This window comes from Canis lupus, chromosome 30 (genome assembly GCF_011100685.1).
Source record: "Canis lupus familiaris isolate Mischka breed German Shepherd chromosome 30, alternate assembly UU_Cfam_GSD_1.0, whole genome shotgun sequence".
NCBI classification, from domain to species: Eukaryota; Metazoa; Chordata; class Mammalia; order Carnivora; family Canidae; genus Canis; species Canis lupus.
The window spans coordinates 39,711,139-39,734,531 of NC_049251.1; the positions used below are offsets into that span (position 1 = coordinate 39,711,139).

The 23,393-nt window shown below is 61.7% G+C and overlaps 1 protein-coding gene across 10 annotated transcripts in view; it reads right to left on the reverse strand.

The window, feature by feature from the left end:
- The window catches only part of PSTPIP1 (proline-serine-threonine phosphatase interacting protein 1), a 37,681-nt gene that overhangs the window by 3,462 nt on the left and 10,826 nt on the right, over nt 1-23,393 (reverse strand). For 8 of the 10 annotated variants that reach the window (XM_038581063.1, XM_038581062.1, XM_038581065.1 and 5 more), the window contains exons 2-10: nt 16,256-16,356; nt 15,958-16,032; nt 10,813-10,847; nt 10,557-10,663; nt 9,035-9,097; nt 8,634-8,732; nt 7,859-7,904; nt 747-826; nt 405-503 (exon numbers count right to left, since the gene is read on the reverse strand). In XM_038581063.1, the coding sequence (XP_038436991.1) occupies nt 405-503; nt 747-826; nt 7,859-7,904; nt 8,634-8,732; nt 9,035-9,097; nt 10,557-10,663; nt 10,813-10,847; nt 15,958-16,032; nt 16,256-16,356 (705 nt within the window). Of the gene's footprint in view, nt 1-404; nt 504-746; nt 827-7,858; nt 7,905-8,633; nt 8,733-9,034; nt 9,098-10,556; nt 10,664-10,812; nt 10,848-15,957; nt 16,033-16,255; nt 16,357-17,898; nt 18,010-23,393 lie in introns of those variants that run through there. The other 2 variants (XM_038581066.1, XM_038581067.1) reach the window with 2 other exon arrangements.

Consider the following 23,393-nt stretch of genomic DNA (forward strand, 5'->3'; position numbering starts at 1 on the left):
GCTGAGGGGGCCGCGCTCTCCAGGTGCTGCTCAGGGGGCCTCAGCCCCCCCACCCCCAGCCTCCTCCCTGCGGGGCGCCCTGGGGCCCGACCACCTCTCTGGGCTCCCGAGCACCTGCTGGGCCCAGGGTCCCCGGGACGCGCCTCTGTCCTCCAAAGGACAAGGAAGCGCCAGAGGCACAGTGACTTGGCCCCGGGGGTGAGCGGGGACCCTGCAGCCAGGCTTTGGGGTCCCTGTGAGAGGCCCCGAGGCCCAGGCTCCTCCGAGCCCGGGGCGGGGGCCAGTCCGAGCCCAAGCGTGTGCACAGTGGGATGGTGGCCCCGTGAGCAGGGTGGGGACCGGGACCCTGAGGCCGAGGCCACCGCGGCCCCCCGCGCGCCGCCCCCGCCCGCGCCCAGCCGCACCTCGTCGTCCTTGACGCACTGCAGGGACAGCTGGTTGCAGTGCACCCACAGGGCGTTGCGGAGGATGGTCAGTCGGTCGAACTCCTGCAGCTGGAAGGCCTGGGGGCGGGCGGGGAGGCCGGGAGACGCGAGGCTGCGGCCCGAGCCCTGAACCCGAGCCCCGAACCCGGTCCCCAGCCCGGCCCGGCCCGCCCGCAGCACCCGGGCTAGGGGCTCCATCTGCGTGTGGGTCAGCGGCAAGGGGTGCAGGGCGCGTGGCTGCGGGCTCGGCCGCGACGGGGCACACGGGGGGCACACGGGGGCCGCGGACACGCGGGAGGCAGGGACGCGGCGGGGCCTCACCTCACACGCCGTCCGGTGCTCCTGCTCCCACTCGCCCCGCACCTTCTCCAGCTGCTCCACGTTCTGCCGGTAGACCCGCTCTGGGGGCACAGGGGTCCTCAGGGAGGCGGGCCGGCGCCCCAGCTCCCCGGGGCCCTGCGGAGCCCCCTCCTCCCCGGCCCGGTGCTTCCCCTGGACGCCCGTCCAGCACCTGGGGGGACCAGCTCCCCCGCTGCACTCTGAGCGGCCCAGGGCAGCCGCACACCCCGGGCCTCAGGGTGCGAGGCCAGGTCTCTTGGCACCCCTGGGTCCCACCCTCTCACACCTGCTGGACGAGAGACAGGCTGGGAGAGGGCGGTACTGAGGGGGGATGCAAGCTGCTGAGTGGAACCTCCAGTCCTAGAAACCTGGGGGGCATCTGTCTACCAGCCAAGGGAGCAGCTGGGTCCCGGGAGAGGCGGAGCAGGAGGGAGCGCGTTTCCGCGGGGGGTGGGGGGTGAGCTCTCTGTCCTAGGAGGTGTGCCAACAGACACAAAGGATGCTGGGGCTGGGGGCTTCTGGGATCACGTGAAGGATGGAAGAATGGAAGAGACAGGGGCCCAGAGAAGGCTCCGTGTGCTTGGGGGGGAGTGGGTCTGTCTCCCATGACGGCTGCTGTAGGTCCCGGGCTCCGGAGCCAGACAGCCTGGGTTCACACGCAGACCACTTCTTGGCTGTGTGACCTGCGGTAGTTACTTAAGTTCTCTGTGTCTCAATTTCCTCATTTGTTACAAAGGGGGATGCAACAGTGCGGCCAAGCTGCTGGGGGCCAACCTCCCACACCAGCGCACCTGGAGCAGCTGCAGCCAACCCTCTCCACTAGCCACTCGGTGGTCAGCCCTGCCCACCAGCAAGCGTGCCACCGTCACGGCCAGATCCCCACAGGAAGGCGGCAGAGGGCCCCACGCAGGTGACACCTCTAGAGCCTTGATTCTAGTGAACAGGAAGGAATTGTGCTACTGGGCTCCCCAGGCTCCCACCTACATGAGACCTCCAAGGCTGTTGCCTACCAAATACATATAAACAAACACACAAAATGGGGAGAAGAAGAATGTGTTCCAAATGAAAGAACAAGACAGAAACCCCAGAAAAGGACAAAACAAAGATAAACAATCTACCTGATAAAGAGTTAAAAGTAATAGTCAAAAAAATAATAATAATAAAATAAAATAAAATAAAATAAAAAAGTAATAGTCATAAAAATGCTCATCAGACTTGAGAGTGGATGAATTCAGAACCTCAATAAAGAGATAGAAAATATTAAAAACAAAACAAGCAGAGCTGAAAAATATAACTAGGAAAAATAAAAGACAAAAACCTAAGGGTGCCTGGCTGGCTCAGTTGGAAGCAGGCAACTCTTGATCTCAGGGTTGTGAGTTCGAGCCCCACGTTGGGTGTAGAGATTTAAAAAACAACAATAAACAACCCTAAAACCAAGAATACTCTACGTAGCATGAGTATCATTCACAATTGAGATAAAGAATTTCTCAAAGCAAAGTTAGAGTAGTTCATCATCACAAAACTGACCTTACAAGAAATGTTAAATGGACTTCTTTAAATGGAAAAGAAAAGGCCATAACTAAGATGTAAAATTATGAAAGGGAAGAAATGTCACCAGTAAAAGCAAACATATTGTAAAAATAGTAGGTCAGTCACTTATCAATCTAGTATGAAAGTTTAAAGACAGAAGTAGTAGAACCAATTATAGGTATAAAAATTAAGGAATATGCAAAATAGAAAGATGTAAAATAGGACAAAATATGCATAAAAAGTAGGGGAGGAATAAAAATATAGAGCTTTTAGAATGTGTTGGAACTTAAGCGACCATCAACAAAAAATAAACTGCTGTATACACAGAGTATCATATATGAACCTCATAACAACCACAAACTGAAAACTTGATAATAGATACACAAAAAATAAGAATCCAGGTATAACATTAAAGAAAGTTATCAAATCACAAAGGAAAAGAGCAAGAGAACTACAAAAACAACCAGAAAAGAGCAAGATGTCAATAAACACATGCCTATCAATAATAACTTTAAATAGAAATGGACTAAATGCTCCAATCAAAAGACATAGGGTAAACACATAAATAAATAAATAAATAAATAAATAAATAAATAAATAAAAACAAAAGACATAGGGTGACTGAATGGATAAAAAATAAGACCCATCCAGGGGCTCAGTCAGTTGAGCATCTGATCCTTGCTTTCGGCTCGGGTCGTGATCTCAGGCTCGTGGGAGCAAGCCTGGCACCGGGCGCTGCACTCCTCAGAGTCTGCTTGTCCCTCACCCTCTGCTCCTCCACCGCCCCCACCACCCCACTCTCACTCTAATAAATAAATAAAATCTTTTTTAAAAAAGTAAGGCCCATCTATATGCTGCCTGCAAGAGACTCACCTCAGACCTAAAGACATATACGGGTCGAAAGTGAAGGGATGGAAAAAGATATTCCATGCAAATGGAAGCAACAGCAACAAAGCTGGGGTCAAACTACGGCTATCAAGCAAAATGGACTTTTTAAAAAGACTGTAATAAGAGACAAAGATGGGCATTACACAATGATAAAAGGATCAGTCCAGCAAAAGGAGATAACAGTTGTAAATATCCATGCACCCAACGTAGGGCACCTTACTATATAAAGCAAATAATAACAAACACAAAGGGAGAGATCGACAGTAATACCATAATATTAGGAGACTAATGCTCCACTGACATCAATGCATAGATCATCTAGACAGAAAATCAGTAAGGAAACAATGTCTTTGACACCTTAGACCGCATGAACTTAGATATGTAGAGAAGATCCCACCTCAAAACAGCAGGATACACATTCTTTTCAAGTGCACATGGAACATTCTCCAAAATAGATCACATGTTAATCCACAAAACAGGTCTCAGTAAATTTAAGAATATTGAGATACTATCAAACGTCCTTTCTGATCACAACAGCATGAAACTAGAAATCAGTTACACGGAAAAAAAAAAAAAACTGAAAAAAAAAAAAAGAAACACACGGAGGCTGAACAACATGCTACTAAACAACCAATGAGTCAATGAGGAATTCAAAAAGGAAACCAAAGAATACCTGTAGATGAACGAAAATGGAAACTTAACATTTCAGAATCTCTGAGAGGTGGCAAAAGCAATTCTAAGAGGGAGGTTTATACCAATACAGGCCTACCTCAAGAAACAGGAAAACCCCCAAATGAACAATCTGATCTTACATCTAAAGGAACTAGAAAAACAACAAACCCCAAGGTTGGTAGAAGGAAGGAAATAATAAAGATTAGAGTGGAAATAAATGAAATAGAGACCAAAAACAACAACAACCCAGAAAAAGATCAATAAAACTAAGAGCTAATTCTTTGAAAAGATACACAAAATTGGTCAACCTTCAGCCAGACTCATCAGGACCAAAAGAAAGAGGATTCAGATAAAATCAGAAATGAAAGAGGAGAAGTTGCAACTGACACCAAAAAAATACAAAGGATTGTAAGAGACTACTAGAAATAATGGATGCAGAAAAGCTATTTGACAACACTCAACATTCATTCATGACAAAAACTCTCAATAAGTGAGTTTAGAGGGAACATACTTAAACATAATAAAGGCCATCAATGACAAATCATAGCTAACACCATATTCAGTAGTGAAAAGGTGAAAGCTTTGCCTGTTAAGATCAGGAACGAAACAAGGATGTCCATTCTTACCATTTTTACTCAGCAATCAGCAAAGAAAAAGACATATCCAAATTAGTAAAGAAGAAGTAAAACTCACTGTTTGCAGATGACATGACACTATATATAGAAAACTCTAAAGCAGGGATCCCTGGGTGGCTCAGTGGTTTGGGGCCTGCCTTTGGCCCAGGGCGTGATCCTGGAGTCCCAGGATCAAGTCCTGCATCGGGCTCCCAGCATGGAGCCTGCTTCTCCCTCTGCCTGTGTCTCTGCCTCTCTCTCTCTCTCTCTCTCTCTCTCTATCATGAATAAATAAATAAATAAATCTTAAAAAAAAAAGAAAACCCTAAAGCTTCCACCAAAAAACTATGAAAACTAATAAGTGAACTCAGTAAAGTTGCAGTATACAAAACACCAATAATGAACTAGTGAAAAGAGAAATTAAGAAACAATGCCATGGGCAGCCCTGGTGGCTCAGCGGTTTAGCACTGCATTCAGCCCAGGGCGTGACCCTGGGGTCCCGGGATTGAGTCCCACGTGGGGCTCCCTGCATGGAGCCTGCTTCTCCCTCTGCCTGTGTCTCTGCCTCTCTCTTTGTGTCTCTCATGAATAAATAAATAAATAAAATCTTAAAAAAAAAGAAACAATCCCATTTATAATTGCACCAAAAAGAATAAAATACCTAGGAATAAATTAAGGAAATGAAAGACCTATACTCTGAGAACAAAAGCCTTGATGAAAGAAATTGAAGACGACACAAATAAATGGAAAGGTATACCATGCTCATGGATTGGAAGAATTAATATTGTTACAATGCCCACACTGCCCTAAGAAATTTACAGATTCGATACAATTCCTATCAAAGCACCAACAATATATTTTCACAGAACTGGAACAAATCCTAAAATTTGTAATGGAACCACAAAAGACCTTGAACAGGCAAAGCAATCTTGAGAAGGAAGAACAAAGCTGGAGGTATTACAATTCCAAGTTTCAAACTTAATTACAAAGCTGTAGTAATCAGGCAGCCCGGGTGGCTCAGCGGTTTAGCACCACCTTCAACCCCAGGCGTGATCCTGGAGACCTGGGATCGAGTCCCACGTCAGGCTCCCTGCATGGAGCCTGCTTCTCCCTCTGCCTGTGTCTCTGCCTCTCTCTCTCTCTCTCTCTCTCTCTCTTCCTCTCATGAATAAATAAATAAAATCTTTTAAAAAATTATAAATAAATCAATCAATCAATCAATCAATCAATCATAAACAAAGCTGTAGTAATCAAAACACGTACTGGCACAGAAACAGACCCATTGGGCAATGGAACAGAATAGAAAGCCCAGAGACAAACCCGTGCTTCTATGGTCGATTAATATATGACAAAGGAGGCAGGACTATACAGTGGGGGAAAAGATAGTCTCTTCAATAAATGACATTGGAAAAACTGAGAACTGCATCCAAAATAATGAAACCAGACCACTTCCTTATACCATACACAAAAATAAACCCAAAATGGATTAAAGACCTAATTTTGAGATCTGAAACCATAAAGTCCTAAAATAAAACATAGGTAGTAAATCCTTAGCGATATTTTCTGGATCTGTTCCTTCAGTCAAAGGAAGGAAACAAAAGCAAAAATAAACAATTGGAAATACATCAAACCAAAAAGCTTTTCCAAAGCAAAGAAAACCATCAAAAAAATGAAAAAGACGACCAACTGAATAGGAGAAGATAAGGGGGTAATATTCAAATATAGGGGATCCCTGGGTGGGTCAATGGTTTAGCGCCTGCCTTTGGCCCAGGGCACGATCCTGGAGACCCGGGATGGAGTCCCACGTTGGGCTCCCTGCATGGGGCCTGCTTCTCCCTCTGCCTGTGCCTCTGCCTCCTGCCTCTTGCTATGTCTATCATGAATAAATAAATAAATCTTAAAAAAATATTCGAAATATATAGAGAACTGATATAACTCAACATTAAAAAAAAAAAAAAAAGAAACAATCTGGAGGCACCTCAGTGGCACAGTCGGTTAAGCATCTGACTCTTGGTTTCAGCTCAGGTCATGATCTCAGGGTTATGGGATCGAGCCCCGAGCTGGGCCCTGCACTCAGCAGGGAGTCTGCTTAGCCTCTCTGTCCGCCTCCCACCACACGTTCTCCCTCCCTCTCACTCTCTCTCTCAAATAAATAACTAAAGCTTAAAAAAAAAAAAGAACCAATCTGATTAAAGAATGAGAAGACCTGAACAGGCATTTTTCCAAAAATGACACCCAGATGGCCAACAGACACGTGAAGAGATGCACAACGTCACTCATCATCAGGGAAATGCAAGTCAGAACCAGTGAGCTATCGCTCTATACCAGTCAAAATGGCAAAATGGCAAGTATCAAAAAGACAAGAAACAAGTGCTGGTGAGGATGTGAAGGGAGGGACACCCTCCTGCGCTCTCGGTGGGAATGCAAAGTGGTGCAGCCACTGTGGAACATGGTATGGAGCTTCCTCAAAGCATTAGGAGCAGAAATACCGTGCAATCCAGTAATTCCACATCCGGGTATTTACCTGAAGAAAATGAAACCACTAGTTGGAAAAGATCCACACACCCCTATGTTCCCTGCAGCACTATCTATACACAACAGCCAAGATGTGGGGGCAGCCCGAGTGTCCACTGGCTGACGAGCGGTGAAGAAGTGGGATGGAATATTACTCAGCCGTAGAGGAGAATGGAATCTTGGCATTTACGACAACATGGATGGGCCTAGAGGGTGTGATGTCAAGTGAAATAAGTCAGAGAAAGAGAAATGCCGTATGGTTCCACGATGTGTGTGAAATCTAAAAAAATAAACAACAACAACAAAAAAACAGAAGCAGAGCCGTAAAAATAGAGAACAAACTGGTGGTTTCCTGGGGGCGAGGGCGGGGGAGGGTGCGCCCGGTGGGCGACGGGGATCCCGGGCGCGCAGCTCCCGCGTGTAGGATCCAGGAGGCGCGGCCTGGGGAATGGCCGGTGACCTCGGAACGACGCTGCTCGGTGACGGTGACGGAAACCGCGGGTATGGAGGGGAGCGTCGCGTGACGCTTATGACGGTCGAGTCACTAGGTCGCACACCCGAAATGAGCACAACATCATATGCCAACTACACTCCAATTAAAAACTCAGGGTTGAAAAAATAAATAAATAAGAAATAAAAAATAAAAACTCAGGGTTGTTGGGCGGAGCGGCGGAAACACGCCGGGCGCCACGAGCAGGTCCCGGCAAACGGGAGGACGCGAGCTTGGGTTTTACTGGCAGGATCACGGGAGAGTGGCGAGCGCGTGCCTCTGGGTAGTCGTGTGCCCGTGCGTGTCCCCAGGGTGAGGATAGTGTGTGGCCGGGGGACGGGCCCGTGGGCCGCGTCCCGGGTCGGGGGAAGGGCAGGGCCGCGTACCTGCCTCCAGGGCTGCGTCCTTGCACTGCTTGGCCTTGTTCTGGCTCTGGGGAGACACAGGGGGGCAGGGCTGAGCTGTGGGGTCCCCGCCCCTGGGGCTCTGAGGTCTGCTGTCCCCCTCTCCTGGGCCCCCGGGAGGACACCAGGAGCTGGCCGTGGGCAGGTCCCGCCGCTCACTTCCAGCCTCGCCCACCAGTGACCACAACCAGAGAGGGTCCAATAAAGAAACTAAACACAGAAACGCGTAGCCCACGTGTGTGAAGGCGATGAGAGGAGCTGGGGGAGGGTGGCCTGGCACTGCCCTTGGGCCCTCGACCCGCTGCCCTAATTCAGCCCCAGCCCCCTGCCTTCTGGGCTGGGCTTTCCTGTCCGGGCACTGGGCACGTCCGCCCTTGGGCCCCGGCGTCCCTGACCCCCCCGAGCCCAGAGACCCAAGCGTTGGGTGCTGGGCTCCGGATGAGCTGGTGTGCGTCCTCTCTTCACGGCCTCTGGCTCCGAGACCTCGGCCAGTCACTCACCGTGTCCGGGCCTCAGTTTCCCCTCTGTGGCATGGGTGTACTGAGCCCTCTCCAAGGGCTACATGGGGGCCAGCTAGCTGTCCACCCAAGGCCTGAGGTTCTCGGAAACCCGGTTCACGGCTGGGGACACGGTGGTTCGGGGCGCTGAGCAGGTGCCCCAGATGCTGACCTTCCTGGGGTGTCCGTGGCACCCCTCCCTGCCGTCCTCACCCTGCTGCAGCCCCGGGGACAGCGCTCGGCCTCAGCAGCCCACGCACCTTCTCCACCTGCTTCTGGGGCCCGTTGGTGCTAATGCGCTCGAACACCTGCTCCGCGTCATCAGCGTCCCGGCACTTCTGCTCATACGACTTCTTGGACTGGGGGCGAGGAGAGGCGAGGGGGGCCCAGACTGAGGCTCCCTTCCCCATGGCGGGCCCGTGAGCGGGGTGCAGGCCTCCTCCCGGGGCGGAGCAGGGGGGGCATTGCTCGCCCTTCCCCTGGGGACACGGCCCCATCCTCGCATCAGGCCCCAGCACCCCCGGCCACGCCCGCATCCTCATCCCTGCGCAGGGAGGCCGCTCCCGCCCTGGAGCCCTCGGGGACCCGACGCCCCATCTGCGGCTGCGCCCCGGCCCGTGGACCCCAGGGCCTCCCGCGGGGCCGGGCCCCTCACACTCACATCCATGGCCTTCTTGTACAGGGACAGCTTGCTCTTGTGGACCCGGTCCATGACGGCCTCGTACTGCAGGGGACACGCGGCTCTGAGCAGGGGCCCGAGCCGGGGTGGCCCGGGGGAGGCCCAGCAGCCCCCTGCCCCCCGCCCACCGCCCCGCTCGTCCACGGTCCTGCCCCGGACGGGAGCCCAGGGCCCGGGGCGCGGTGTGGCCGTCTGGCCGCTTGGTGCGGACCCCGCGGGGACTCAGGCCCCCTGCCCGGCACGCCCGGCTGACTCGCGGGCCCTCGCGCCCCACGGAGCACCCGCCCGTGTCCTGCACGCAGCCGTGGCCGTGCACCCAGGTGGGCACTCGCGTCCCTGGATGCCTGTCCCCGTAGGCACCCGGGCCGCCACCCCTCGGGGCTTCCGTTCGGGCAGACGAGGACCCTCAGCCTCAGACACTGGGCCGCGCGCGGGGGTTAGGACCCGGCTCCTTGCTTGGGGTCGGGCCGCAGGCAGCGGGCCCCGCTGTGCCCCGGGCGGCCTCGCGGCTCCGACCCCGGGCTCGGGCGCGCTCTCGGGCTCCACGGCGTCCGCAGCCCTCACAGCCCCCAAACAGGCAGGTGGGGGCCCGGCTGCGCTGGCGGGGGCTCTGCCCGCTGCAGGCAGGCCCGGTTGGGGGGTGGCTGCCCGCACCCTGAGGCGCCTTGGGGCCCTGGAGGCCGCTGACCCGGGCCCCATGCAAGCCCGAGGCCGCTGGCTGCCGGGGACGGGGCCCGGCCACACTGCACAGAGGGCCCAGCGCAGAGACCGAGGGGCCGCGGCCCGGTCCCGCAGCGCGGGGGGAGGCATAGCAGCCGGCCTGCGGCAGGGGACCGAGGCCCCCCAGGAGCCCCCAGGCCCTTCCCCTTCACGGCTCAGCTGGGTGGACTTCCCCGTCTTCCAGGCCTCCGGACAGTTCGCAAGGGTCCTTCATCCCTGGCGACAGGTGCGGCGTGTGCCCTGCACCCTCGTCACGACAGCCCGACGGGCTGAGCACGGGGCCCCGCCGCCTTCCAGCCGCCACGAGCGCGGCCAGAGCCTCAGCCTGGGAGGGACCTGGGCGGCTGAGGCCCCAAGGCCACCCCGCCCCTGCTGCCCCGGTCTCTGCTTGCACACCTCCCGTGACGGGGACCTCACTTCCTTGCCAGGCCCTCCCACAGGTGAAAGGACCGGTGGGTGTCGGGGAAGCCAGACACCCCCAGCGCCCCCTCCACCCGGGCGGCCCGCAGAGCAGCGGCCACCACCTGCCCTTCTCCCGACAAGCAGCCCTGACTCTTGCGGCTCGGGACCGGTTTCCAGTGACTCCAAATCAGGACGCCTCCTTTGGGTCCCCCCAGACTTCAGGGACCCTCCGGCCTGCTGTGCAGCATAATCAAAAAGGCCAACGGCTCTCCTTCCTCCCGCCTGAGCCGCTCAGGGGAGGCCCAGCACCCAAGGCCCTCGGGGCCCTCCCCGCCGTGCCCCCGCCGTGCCCCCGCCGTGCCCCCGCGCGGCCCGGCCTCACCTTCTTCCTCTGCTCCTTCTGTCTCTCGCGGAACTCCTCGAGGCCCCGCAGCTCCTCACGCAGGGCCAGGGCCAGCTGGATGTGGGAGCTGCCCACGTTCTCCATTTCTGGGGACAAGCGCGTGGCATGGGGCCTCCGCCCGGAGCCGCCCCCCGCCAGCCGCCCGGCGCCCCTCTACCTCCCTCTGTGGGGACGGGGGTGTTCCCAGAAGGTCCTGGCCCCCCGCAGCCTGGTGTTGGGGACAGGCAGGACTTACGCTGCTTCAGGCACTCGAAGGAGGCCCGCAGGGAGCTGAAAGCAGAGAGGCCGGCGTCGGGTCCGCAGGGCCGGAGTCACAGTCACCCCATGCTCGGGCCCGGGGACCTCGCCCGTGGTGGGCGGGCTGGAGGTCACGCATGCACGGGTCTCGAGTCGAGGGCCCTCGGCCGGGCCAGACATGACCGCTCAGAACCAGGCCGAGATCTCTTTGGGAACAAGGAGGCCGCCGCATCCGGGCCATGGCCAGTGCCCCCTCCCCCCGTTGGGCCACCTCCAGCCCAGCATCCGGCGGCTCCACCTGGGTGCAGGCAGGCGGGCGGGCGGCCTGGGGGAGGCGGCGGGAGAGGCAGCAGGCGGCCGAGCAGCGGGGGGACTCGGGGAGCCCGGGACGTGCAGGCCTGACGGCGCCCTGGCTGGGCCGCTGGGCGACGGGGGTGCGGCTCCCAAGGGCTGGCGGGCGCTGGGGGCTCTGGGGGCACTGGAGAGGGCGCTGGAGGGAAGCTGGGGCGCCGGGCTGCGGGCAGCAGGGAAGGACGCGCCGTTACATCGCAGCCCCGATGACCACGGAACGCTTTGGACGTAGGTGTGAGCCGCGGTGTGTGGGACACACTCACACGTGAAAGGCCCCTGCTCTTCATCTGGGACTTGATTCCCTGGGTGGGCCCCACTGCGGGGACAGCCCCCAGGATCCCCAAAGAGGGAAGGGGGTGGGGTCCCCTGCTGGGTCGCGGGGCACCGAGGGACCAGCATCTCCCTGGGCCAGGCAGGGAGGCGCGTGGGTCCGGGTCGGCGGGCGTCAGGGACACGGCCCCAGTGGGGCGAGGAGGGTGACTGGCCATCGCAGCCCGGGCGCAGCAGGGCCTGGGCAGCAGCTCCTGCTCGGTGCCCCACGTGCTCTAGAAGCTCCCCTCCCCCCTCCCCGCCCCTCCCCCCTCCCTGTCCTCCGGGGCGCTGGCTCCGTCTCCTCACCGGACCCTTGGGGACTCTGGGGCCAGCCTGGTGGGACCCACGGGGACCAGGTGGAGAAGGCAGAGGGTGGGGCAGGGGCAGAGGCCGCCCTGCACCCAGGAGGCGTGGGCACGGGCGCTGCACCCGCGGGGAGCCTGCGGGGCCCACCCCAGTCCTCCGGAAGCGCCTGAGCTAATAGCCTGGCGCCCGGCTCCCCTCGGTGGGAGAAGGGCCGGCCCAACTGCCAGGGTCCTCACAGCTCTGCGGGGAGCCCCCAGCACGACCCCGCTCCCCGAGGAGGAAAACCAGCCTTGGAGGTGAGGGAAGGTGAGCCGGCAAGGACGGGGAGGAGGGGTGGCGGCCAGGGTGCCCGGCCCTGGGAGGGCAGCGCCGACGGACGCCCTGCGGGGCTGCACCCGGCCTCTGCACACCCACGGCTCCTGCCCTCGTGGCGCAGTGTGACCCCAGCCCGCGGCCGCCCCCGCCACCTGCCCTCCTGACCACATCCCGCCCCAGACTCAGGCCTGCCCCCACCCCCCGCTCGACCCCACAGCCTGCGAACACCTCACATGCAGTGTCCAGCTTGGACTCCGCTCCCCGCGAGCCCCTCCCGGCCGGCGTCCCGCCAGCAAGGCCTCAGCCTGCACCTGGCCGCCCGCACGACCCCGCGGACCCCACATCCGCCCCCAGGCCCTCCCGCCGCACCCCGCCGTCTGGTGCACCTGTGAGCCCCCTCCCGGAGCCCGCGCCGCCTCCTCTCCTCCACCCCGAGCGCCCCTTCCTCCTGCCAGCTTGGCCTGGCGCACTAGGTGGCCCCTGGCCGGGCTGGGAACCCGCTGAACAGGGCGGTGCCCACCTCCCTGCCCCCTTGTCCCCAGGCTCGTCGTCCAGGGCGACAAATCCAAAGCTTGGCAACTACTGGGGCCTTTCCGCATCCCACCCCCCACCGCTCCGTCCTTGCCCGCGGACTCGGGCCCTCCCTCCCAGGCGAGGCGGCTGCGAGGAATCACAGCCTCTGGGACGGCGGGTGCTGCTCCCCACCCGACCCCCTGGCTGGATGCGGGGAGCCCCTGAGCCCGCAGCACTGCCCGGGACATCGGGCCCTGGTCCCACCCTGATGGGGCCCCCAGGTCCCCCGCTGCCGGCTTCCGGGCAGCCCAGCCCTCCGTCCCCACCCCCTGCCCCAGGGCCCGCTCGAGCCCCCTCTGCGGGTCTCCGGGTCGTGCCGTTGCCCCAGCCTCCACAGCGTAGGGAGCGAGCATGGACACGTCCCCGCAGCCCGCTGCCCTCCTGCCCACCTTCCTCCGGCCTCTGCCCCTGCCGCCAGCCTGGCTCATCCTCTGGGCTCAGGATCGGGAACCCCTTCCGACAGGAAGCATCTCAGCCTGGGGCAGCAGGTGAGGCGGGGCCTCGAGCCTGCAGGAGGGGCGTCCGGGGGGCGCCCAGGGGGCAGGAGGCCGCCTCCAGCCCTGCCGGCCGCGCAGCTTCTGCAGCGGGACGCCCCAGAGCCCGCCTGGGACCGCGTAGCCAGCAGGACACGGACGACTGGCCAGGGGACAGCCTGGCGCCTCCCACGGGGCTGAGAGGGGTCGGGGACCCGCCGTCGGCCCAGGGCGTGACCCTGGGGTCCCGGGATCGAGTCCCGCCTCGGGCTCCCAGTGTGGAGCCTGCTTCTCCCTCGGCCTGTGTCTCTGCGTCTCTCTGGGTCTCTCATGGATAAATAAATAACATCTTTTAAAAACAGGAAGGAAGGAAGGGCTTGTGCGCTCGGTTCGTTCGGGGACTGGCTCCCGTCTGCACCCCAGGGCCGCGCCGAGCAGTCAGTGCGCGCAGGGGTGACCGTCAGGGGAGCCGGGGCGACGGGGCTCGCCTCCCTGGGTGCAGGCGGCCGGGCGGCCGGGCCCGAGGACAGTGAGAGGCTCTGCGGCCCCGGCCCCCTCTGCCCTCTGCTGTCACCCGGCTTCTTCTGGGGTCGCTTAACCCCCGGATTCGTGCTCCCGTCCGCTCCTGTCCAGCCCGCGCACCCCCAGCCCTCGGCCCGGCCCTCCAGGGAGTTAGGGAGGCGTATCCCACGCTCCTAGGACGCGGTGGTCGCGGGAGGCCGGGGCTCCCCCAGGGTCGGGCTGCCAGCCTCAGGCCGAGGAGCCAGGCCGATCCCCGGTGCCAACCCCGAACACGCCTCTGGGTCTCCGTGACGATGAGGAAGCGACTGTCCTCGGGGCCACCCTTCACTCCCCCCACAGAGAGCCCTCCAGGTTGGTGCTGGGACAGGGCGACTTGGACCAATTTTTTTTTAATTAAAAAAAAAAAGTTTTAAGATTCTATTTATTTATTCATGAGACACACAGAGAGAGGCAGAGACGCAGGCCGAGGGAGAAGCAGGCTCCGTGCAGGGAGCCCGATGCAGGACTCGATCTCGAGTCCCCAGGATGACGCCCTGGGCCGAAGGCAGACGCTCAACCCTGAGCCCCCAGGGATCCCAGGACCTGGTGAATCTAAAGCAGTAACAGTCGCACGAGGCTAAGGGTTTGGGAGGACTTGTAGGAGGATGGGGCACGGGGGGGCCTGGGGGGAGGGTCCCCACAGCTCCCCTCTTTTCGCGTTATTTTTGGAATTTTGCATCCTCCCGACTCAGCCTCAGGCACCGCACGTGGACGTGCCCCATAAATGCTGAACAGACGAATGGGTGATGGGGGCTTCGCCCACAGGTAAACAAGGGGCCTGTCCCAGGGGATCCCAGCAAGTAGCCCCACGGCGTTTCTCACGGGGCCGGGTGTGCGCGGCCCACGCCCGCCCCGTGCCCACGCCCGCGCCCTGCCCGCCTGGGCAAGGCCTCCGACTTCCGCGGCGCCTGCAAGACCGCAGGACCCCCTGTTCACCGACCTGCGCCCTGGCCTCGTGCTCCCTGATGTCAGGACCCCAGAGCACCTCCGGGGGCGAACTCCCCTTCCGCAGCCCAGCAGGGACTCCGGGCAGTGAGACCCCGTGGGCGCACAGGGCCTTGCCCACCTGGACCGGGACCACCTGGGGCACTGCCCTGGCCGCTTCCTGGTCCTGCACTGGGACGGGCACCGTCCCCCCCTTCCCGCCGTCCGCCCGGCTCCCCTTCCATTTTGTTCTCCTGCTCAGGGGCTGCTCCTTCCCCATTTAGGCTCCAGTGACTCACGCGCTTCTGAGTGTGACTGTGCCTCACGCAGCTCGGCCCCAACCTGAGCTCCGGTCGCGGCCCCCCCGCCCCCAGGAGGCCCCCCCAGTCTGGGGAAGTTCTCCCGGTGCAGACCTGTGGGCCTTGAGCACCCCCGCCCCTGCCACCCCTTCTGCACCTCCCTCTAGCTCTTCCTGTGTCTTCCCTGGTTCCAGGTTGGCAGCGGACACCAGTGGGGGCCCCTTGTGTCTTTAGAAGCCCCAGAGAGGGTTGTGCATTCAGGGCACTCAGAGGGGGGACCCGGATCCGGGCCTCAGAGCTCAGGGGCTTTGGGGCCACTTCCCTGGTGCGGAGCCAGCTCCGGACGGGCTTGCCCCCGGGGGCAGCAGGGGCAGGGCTCAGGGGTGCAGGCTCCACCGGCAGGGGCTCCTCCCCAGGGGACAGTCCACCGTTAGCAAGTTCTCCAGCCGCCCTCCGGCCGCCACGCTCTCCCTCCCTGCCCCCCGCCCCCCGCGTCCGCACGCAGGGACCCGGCCCTGGGGCTGGAGAAGAGCCTTGCTTCATAGCAGCAAGCACCTCACGTCGCCTCCCCCAGCCAGGCCCGAGCCGAGCCCCCGGACTCCCTTACTCCTTCGAGAAGCTTGTGTTCCTGTTCTGCTCGGCCTGGAGGCAACGTCGGGGGAGCAGCCCGACCCGGAGCCCGGCCATGGCTCTCCCCGAAGGCCCGGCCAAGCCAAGGCTGCGGCTGCTCGGGCGCCCGGGGCAGGGCGGTCACCCGGCTCTCGGCCTCCTGGGACTTGGGCAGGGGCCGCCTCGGCGCTGCTGGTCGGGACAGACGGCCCCTGTCCCCTGCCCGCAGCCTTCCTGGCTCCCACACAGCGGGATTGTCTGCCCACGTGGAACTGACCTGACCCCACAGCGCAGTGTCCCTAAGAGAGCTGTCGCCCGGGCACTCAGCCCGCTGCACCCCTGCCGGGCGGCCCAGACCCCATTGCGAGGCCCGGACCTGCCTGGCCAGCGAGGAGCGAGCCCGGGCGCGGGGCCTCTTACTTGATCTCCGTCTGGCCGCCTGCCTTCCGGGCGATCTGCACCAGCTCCTTGCCGTACCGCTCCTCCGCTTGGGCCCTGCAACAACAAGGTGCGCTCGGCCCTGCCAGCCTGCCGGGTGGGGGGCTCTCAGCCTCCCCCTTGACGGCAAATTCCTGCATATTTGAGGGGAGGTCAGATTATCTGTCAACCTGCGAGAGGCCCGGGGTGGGGGGTCCTGACAGCAGCGTGGCTGGGGGTGGGCTTGCACTTCCACCTGGGGGGGTCAGCTGGCTCCCCTCCCGCCCCGAGCCTGGCCCACCTCTGCCTCAGCAGCTCCTCCACGTCCTTGCACATCTTCCTGCCGTCCAGCAGCCTCTGCAGCAGCACCTCGTAGCCGGTGTGCGCCGTGAAGTCCCTGCACTGGAACCCGGGGCAGAGGGACACGTGAGCGCTGCGGCTGGCCATGCGGGCCAGGTGGGGACAGGGACCCCCTGCTGCGGCCTCCGGTGGGGGGGGGCTGACCTCTGTGGGCCTCCGTGCCCCCCACAGGGACGAGCCCTCGGCTGCAGGACCCGCCGGGACCAGGCCGCGTGTGAGCTCTGCGTGTGCCCTCGGAGCTCACGGCCCAGGACGCGTCAGCTCCCACACGAGACGGCCGTGGAAGGGCCACCTCCAGGGCTGGGTAGTGACAACCCCACGGGGTGCCCGGCACGGCTTGCCCCCGTCACAGTCCCAATCACCTTCTTATCTCCGTCGTCCAAGTGAGCAAACTGGGCACAGAGGGGGAGGTGTGCCCACGGCGACGCGGCCCGGCCTCGCACTCGCACCCGGGCTGTGTGGCTCGAGCCCCCCCCCCCACCTCTACACGAGGGACCTCCGCGGCAACAGCACCAGTGGACAGCGGTGTGCCTGCCGCTGTGCCAGGGGCTCTGGGTGGGCCCCGGTGACCTGCACACCTGGACACATGGCCCCTGCCTAGCACCCCAGGCCCAGCCCTTTAGCAGGACAGGGACCAAAGGGGCATTTTGGAGAGCCCTCCTGGACACCACCGCCCTCTGCGGCCTGGCAGGATGGTCCCCCCGCCCTGGGGCTCCTGACGAATGCGACCCTCCTTCCTCACCCGTCGAGCCGATTCTGAGCTGCTGGCGCTGGGAGCCGGGGAAGGAGGTACGACTGAGGACCACGGGGGACAGAGGGTCCCCGAGGACACCCCTGCATAGGGGGTGGGTCTCGGGGCCAAGCTGCACACGCAGCCGACGGGGGGGGGGTAAGGGAGATGGAGCAGTGGTGGGACTAGGTGCTGGGGGCAGCGCTCCCCGCCGCTCGGCCCCAGCCGTTCGGGAGGACAGACCCCCACCCCGCCCCTCGGACGCTGGGCCAGGCCACGGTGACCTGAGGGAAGCCCCGACATGCAGCACCTGGTCTGTCTTCTTTCCCGCCCCTGTGGGTCCCCAGAAGCCTCGGAGGCTGGAGAACGGGTCCCTGCTTGCCCGAGAGCCCGCATCACGGCCCCATCTCAGTCGGTGGGCACCTAAGTCAGGGGAGGCCAGTCTCGCCCACCTTAGAGCCAACAGCCGACGGCGTCGGGCCAGGCTCCCGCGAGTGGCCGCTTACCCGTGAACCGGCCGGCAGACCACGGCTGTCCCCCCAGCCCCTGGCAGGCCGTGACCGCAGGGATGCAAAAGTCCTGGGGCCTCAGCCTCCCGGCCTCGCCCGACAGAGGCGTGCTGTGCGGGCCCCTCAGGCTGCAGGCCAGGCCGCGAGGCCCAGGGAGGGGAAGGACCTGCCTCGGGAAATCCAGATGGAGGCAGGACAGGGACGGGGCTGGCCGGGCCCTTAGTGACCCCAGAGCCTCGGGGAGAGGACAGCCGCGAGCTCGCTGGCCCCCAGAGCCCGCCCCCCGGGAGCCCCGTCCTTCCCGAGGCTCCCCCCCCCGCAGCGGAAAGCCAGGCAGCAGCGCACCTACATGGGCCATCCGCGGGGTGCCCGGAGCTCAGGGCCCGGGGCGCAGCCGGCGCAGGAACCCCGACGGCGAGCTCTGGCCCCGGCGCCCCGGCCGCGCCCGCTGCCAAGTGCCCAAGTGAGCCACGGTCACAAGCAAGCAGGCTGTTCCGAGGAAGTGCCTGCTCCCGGGGTGCTCCCGGGCCGCGCCCCCCCAGCTCACCCGCCTCCTCCACCCCTTCCCCATCCCTCTGGCCTGACTCATCGCCCAGAGCCTGGCAGGGCTGCCCAGGCCGCGGTGGAGGAAGTGAACCCATCGCCCTTGGGTTCAGTGACCGAGCGGCCCTGCGGGATCCCGGCCAAGGCCAGCTGCGCGTCACCCCGCGGGCCCACCCTGGCCTTGCCACCCGCACCCCCCGCCTGCACCAGGCCCCCCTGGGCCCACATCCCCGACATTCCCCGGGCGGGGCCTCCCTCCGCCTCCACCGGAAGCCTCCTGGCCTGACACCCACCCCAGCCTTGGTCTCAGGGAGGTTACGGGGTCTCCGGCCACACCCCAGGGGCTCCACAGCGGCGCCCTGGCCTTTTCTCTCCTTTTCTTTTTTACCATTTTATTTGTTTGAGGGAGAACAAGAGAGAGCGAGCATGACTTCGAGGAGGGGCAGGGACAGGAGGAGGAGCAAAGTCCCCGCCCAGAGGGGAGCGACGTGGGGCTGGATCCCAGGACCCAGGATCGGGACCTGAGCCGGAGGCCGACACTCGCCGCTGAGCCCCCGGGGCCCCACGCAGCGGTTCTCTCACTGAACACGCCACACGCCCAGGCAGGTAAGGACCGAGGCGAGGCCCAAAGGTACCAGGCGACTGCGCTCAAGGTCTTGGGGTAAAGGCCAGCGTCTGGGACGCGAGGCCAAGCCCCCTGCCCCCCGGCTCACGCACCCCCGTCAGTCATTCGAGAGACAGACAGCTCCGATTTTCATTTTGAAGCATCAATAAACAATTTTTTTACGATGACTTTTAAAAATGATCACTCAGATTCTTTCCAGCTTAAGTCAACGTTGTATTTGGGGCTACGGTGCAGTTGCCATGGATTCGCAGAGACCAGGCCCGAGCCAGGCTGGGTCACAGGAGCTCTTCCCTGGACCAGGGCCCTGGTGGCCGTGCAGCCGCGTGGAAGCAGCCAAGCCGCGGCCCCGTGGCAGCGAGCAGTCCCCCCGGGTGGTGGCAGGTGGGGGGACGCTGCAGTGTCGTCATCCCCCCACCCCCACCCTCACCCCCACCCCACCCCCCGCCGGGCCTCCCCGCCTCCCTTCCCCGCAGAGGGGCCAGGCCAGCAGGATGTGTCCCCAGGGCCCAGCAGGGAAGCTCTGGGCAGGTGGCAGCGCTCTCCTGCCCCGGGAGCGGGGGCCCTGCCCCGGGGACGCCCCCAGCTTCCTCCCGGGCGGCCCCACCGTGCCCCCGCGGCGTAGACGGAGATCGGCCTCTGTACCCACTGCCACTTCCCCCTCTTCCTGCCCATATTGCTCGTGGCGGCCGCAGGGACTAGACCGCAGCGACCAGGGCCCAAGCGAGCCGTCCCTGTCCGGGGGCCTGGTCTCCTCGTCAAGGAAGTGGGGGCAGAGGCCGAGGCCCGGCCGACGGACGACCTGCTCCTTGGCCCGGCTCCTCGGGGCCGACTGGCTGCCAAGTCTGGGGACGTGCCTGGCCTGGGGCTCGCGGCAGCCCCTCGGGGGTCCCAGCACCGGGGTGACCCGAGGCACGAGGGCACCGCGCTGCGAGGGGAACCGAGGGCAGGGCGTGAGGCCGCCCAGGGTCTGAGGGCGCGGCAGGACCTGAACCCTCTACCTCCGGTCGCCCCCTCTCTGCAGCGCCCAGCAGGCGGCCGCCACCCGCACCGGGAAGTGGCTGAGGCCTCTCCTGGGGACCAAGTAAGGGCCGTGGAAGGTGGCGGGGGACGGGGACGGCACGGGTGCCAGGTGCCCAGGACAGGAAGCACTAACCCAGCGGAGCCCCGGGAGGAGCCTCACCCTTCGGCCTCTGAGCCGCACGCACCCGACCTGGGCGACCCCGAGCAGTGCTGGGGGGACGTGGCAAGCGGGGACACGCACCTGGAGGCGCGGCCGGGAGCGGGCCACTGCACAGGCTGGGCTGCAGTGAGTGATGCGGAGGCGGGGAAAGGACTGGAAAGGGGGGGACCTGCGGCCCGTGCCCGCCGTCGGAAACCATCCTGTGGCCTGTTACCCGCCCTCGCTGAGACCCCCTAATGCCTGACGTGCCCCTGGCTCCACGCACCCTTCATTCTTTTTCTAGCCTTTTTTTTAAAATCCCCTTTAACCGTGGGAGAGGAGACGGGCGGCTAGACCCGCTGGTCGCAGCCCAGAGGCCCGGAGCCGGACGGCAGGTGCTGGGGGCCTGGCGCCGCCTGTCCCCTCCCCCGTGTCACAGAAGCGCCTCTGCGGCCAGCTTCCGGCTATTCACTGTCGCTTGCTGTGCACCGAGAAACCAAAGCGCGAAGACGGTTAGGAAACCAGAGGTAGTGAGCATGGAACCCTCCAGAAGGCAGCTCCCTGAGGGCGGGAAGTGGGTCTGTTTCCCCGCTGGGTCCCAGAGCCCGGCATCCGCGCGGCCCACCTTCGGGCGAGGGCCGAATGAATGCGTGTCTCGGGGAGGCCCTGGGGAGGATGTGGCTTGACGGCCGGCTCCCCGGGGTGTTGCATGCAGCCCTCGGCCTGCATTCCAGTGACTCATCACCCAGGACCTTTACGTGAGCCCGACGGGCTCGTCCCCTCCAGTGTTATTATCGCTGTTGTACAGATAAGGAAACTGAGGCTGCGGGTGGATCAGTGAGCAGCAGCCGGGCGCTTTCCACTGCCCTACGGCTTCCGCTGCACAGTGGGGCTCCCCCCCACGCTTCTTAGTTGGCAAATTGAGGAAGACAAAGGACAAAGGACAAGGCCAGCCATGGCCTGGGTGGCTGGCCGGCCAGATGCACGACCAGAGCCTGCAGTAAGCAAGCAGCTGCTCCCGCAGAGGATCCAGAGGCAGGTGGGCAGGGAGGGGGATGGTCCCAAGCCCAGGCCTTGGGGAAAGCGTGGAGGCAGAGGGGGTGTCTGTGGCTGGGGTCCCCAGAGGCCAGAGCCGAGCTCTCGGGGTCAGAGAGAGCGAGGCCGCTCCGGGTCAGCACAAGGAAGGCCTTCCCAGGAGCCCCCGGGGTCCGGGTACCAGCGAGCTGCTGCAGGTCGGAGGGCGCCCCCACGGGGGTCTGTAAGCAGGTTAGGGATCCCGCAGGGAGGAGAAGCAGGTGCAAGCGGCCCTGACCCAAGGATTGCAGGGGTCCACACATAAGCAGATAAATGTGGGGTGATCTACAGCTTTTCTCCGATGGCCCAGGGTCGGTGTCACAGGGGAAGCCCCAAGAAGGCGAAGACGGATTTTTATTTTTAAAGAACAAAAGCGCATTGAATGTGGTTGGATGAGCTACACTGGGCTCCGCTGGGCTGCCAGGAGCTTGAGACTAGAAACAGGCTTCCAGAGGATTCCAGGTCTCCCCTGCGCCCTCGTCTGAGGGTCCCCGTGGCCTGCAGGGCCCCCCCAAGGCCGAGCAGCAGCGCAGCCCCCCGGACAGGGCCGAGGTGCCCTTGAGCCTGCCAGCGACCTTGTCAGAGCTTCTCAGGAATCCCACAGAACCAGGGGTGGGAGCAACACTGGCTCCCAAAGGGGACCTACTGTGGGAGGGGTGGGGGCTGCAGGGTGGCCCCGCAGCTGGTGCCGCCCAACCAGCAGGGGGTCGGGGGCCTGACCTGCAACCAGAATCAGTCCTGCTTGAAAGTTCTTTTTTTGGGGGAGGGAAATTGTTTTTATTTTAAAATGGTAAACAGAAATATATAATATATATATGAAAGTCCTGTGCTTTACTTTTTTTTCCCCCTTTTTGAAAGTTTTGTTCTTTTAAATAACCTCCTGGAAGGAAAGTCGACGCCCCTGCACTCCCCCTCCCCCCCCAACTTCCCCTGCACTCTCTCAAGTCTTAAAGGCCCCGGATCAGCACCCCACGCCTTCCTCCTGCTTCATGAAACCAAAGCACATAGAAAGAGTAGAGGGAGTGGGGGACGGGCAGGGCCTGCAGGTGCGAAGGGGCCCCCAGGCTGCCACGGGGAGCTCTGAGAGGTACAGGTGAGCTCTGGGGGCGCTGGAGCAGGCCTCTGTGAGGCAGCCTGAGGCTGGACGGGAGACTCCTGAGCAGGTGCAGACCTTCCCCAGAGGGAAGGGGAAGCAGGTTCCAGCTCAGGTTCCGAGTTCAGGGGAAGCGAGCTGGGTGACATGCAAGGGTAGAGGCCAGTGCTCCAAATACCCTGTCACCTCTAATCCTCAGAAGGCCCTGGAGCGCCCCAGAGGACCACCCAGGGCTCAGCACCAGGAGGGAGCTCCTCTGTACCGCCCCCACCGAGCCGCTAGAGAGGTGCCTTGATCTAGCACTGGGTGGGGTAGGAAGCAGCTGCCGGGCGAGGTGGGGAAGGGAGGAGGTGGGAGGCAGAGGACGGGTGAGGGAGGAAAGGAGGGGACTGAGCCACCCCGGGCCCTGAGCCCTGCAGGAGACTGACCCCTCGAGCAAGCACAGGCACTGTGCACCCCCTGCCCTGGCCCGGCCACTCAGGGCTCCTTGCCGCATGGGCTCCAGCTTGTGGGTGACCAGCCAGACACTAGAAGCTGGCACGAAGGTGCACCTGCTGTCCCTGCACATCCCATTCCCCAAGTATCACCCCTCCCACACTGCCGACACCTGCCCGGGGAGGCCCCCCAGGGGAAGTCCAGGCAGTTGAATGTGGCAAGAGCTCAGGCCCTGGGTTCTAGTCCTGCCCAGTCCCATGCACACACTCGGCGCGGCCTTGGGCAAGTCACTGAGCCTCCCAAGCACTCAGTCCCTCCTCTGTAAAATGGACATGAACCTATTGCTCCCCTCTGGACTCTGGGGACTAAATGAAAGTACTCGGGGGAGCCCAACAAGCAGCACCTGACACTTACTAAGTTCCTGGAAAATGGTGGCCACGGTGATGAGCACATATTAAGTAAAAGAAAGGAAATAAGAAAGGAGAGCTAGGTTTGAATCCAGTAACACTTATTTGGTTGCTTCCAATCTCTCTAATGCATTTCTTTTTTTTTTTTATTTGTAAAATGGGATGAGCCGTTGAACCTCGTGCCCTCACAGGGTTCTATTTCCTTGGGACTGTGAGGTGCTCCTCCCTTGGCCTTGGGACTTGCTTGAGAGACAGAGATGGACCCTGGAGCTGCAGAGGAGCCCATTCCCATCGCCACGCTTTTCCTGAAGGCAGGGACAGACCCCTGCAGCCTCTGGAGAAGGCCCTTTGGCCTCCCCTGCCAGCCTTGGCGAGTTCTGGGTCTCCGGACGGACTCTGAGCTCTGGCTGCAAAGCTCTCCAAGCCTGGGTGCTGGCTGGGTCCTGTACATGCAGGGGGTCTGCATGTCGGGCTCCTGGCCCCTAAGTGGCCACTAACATCGTG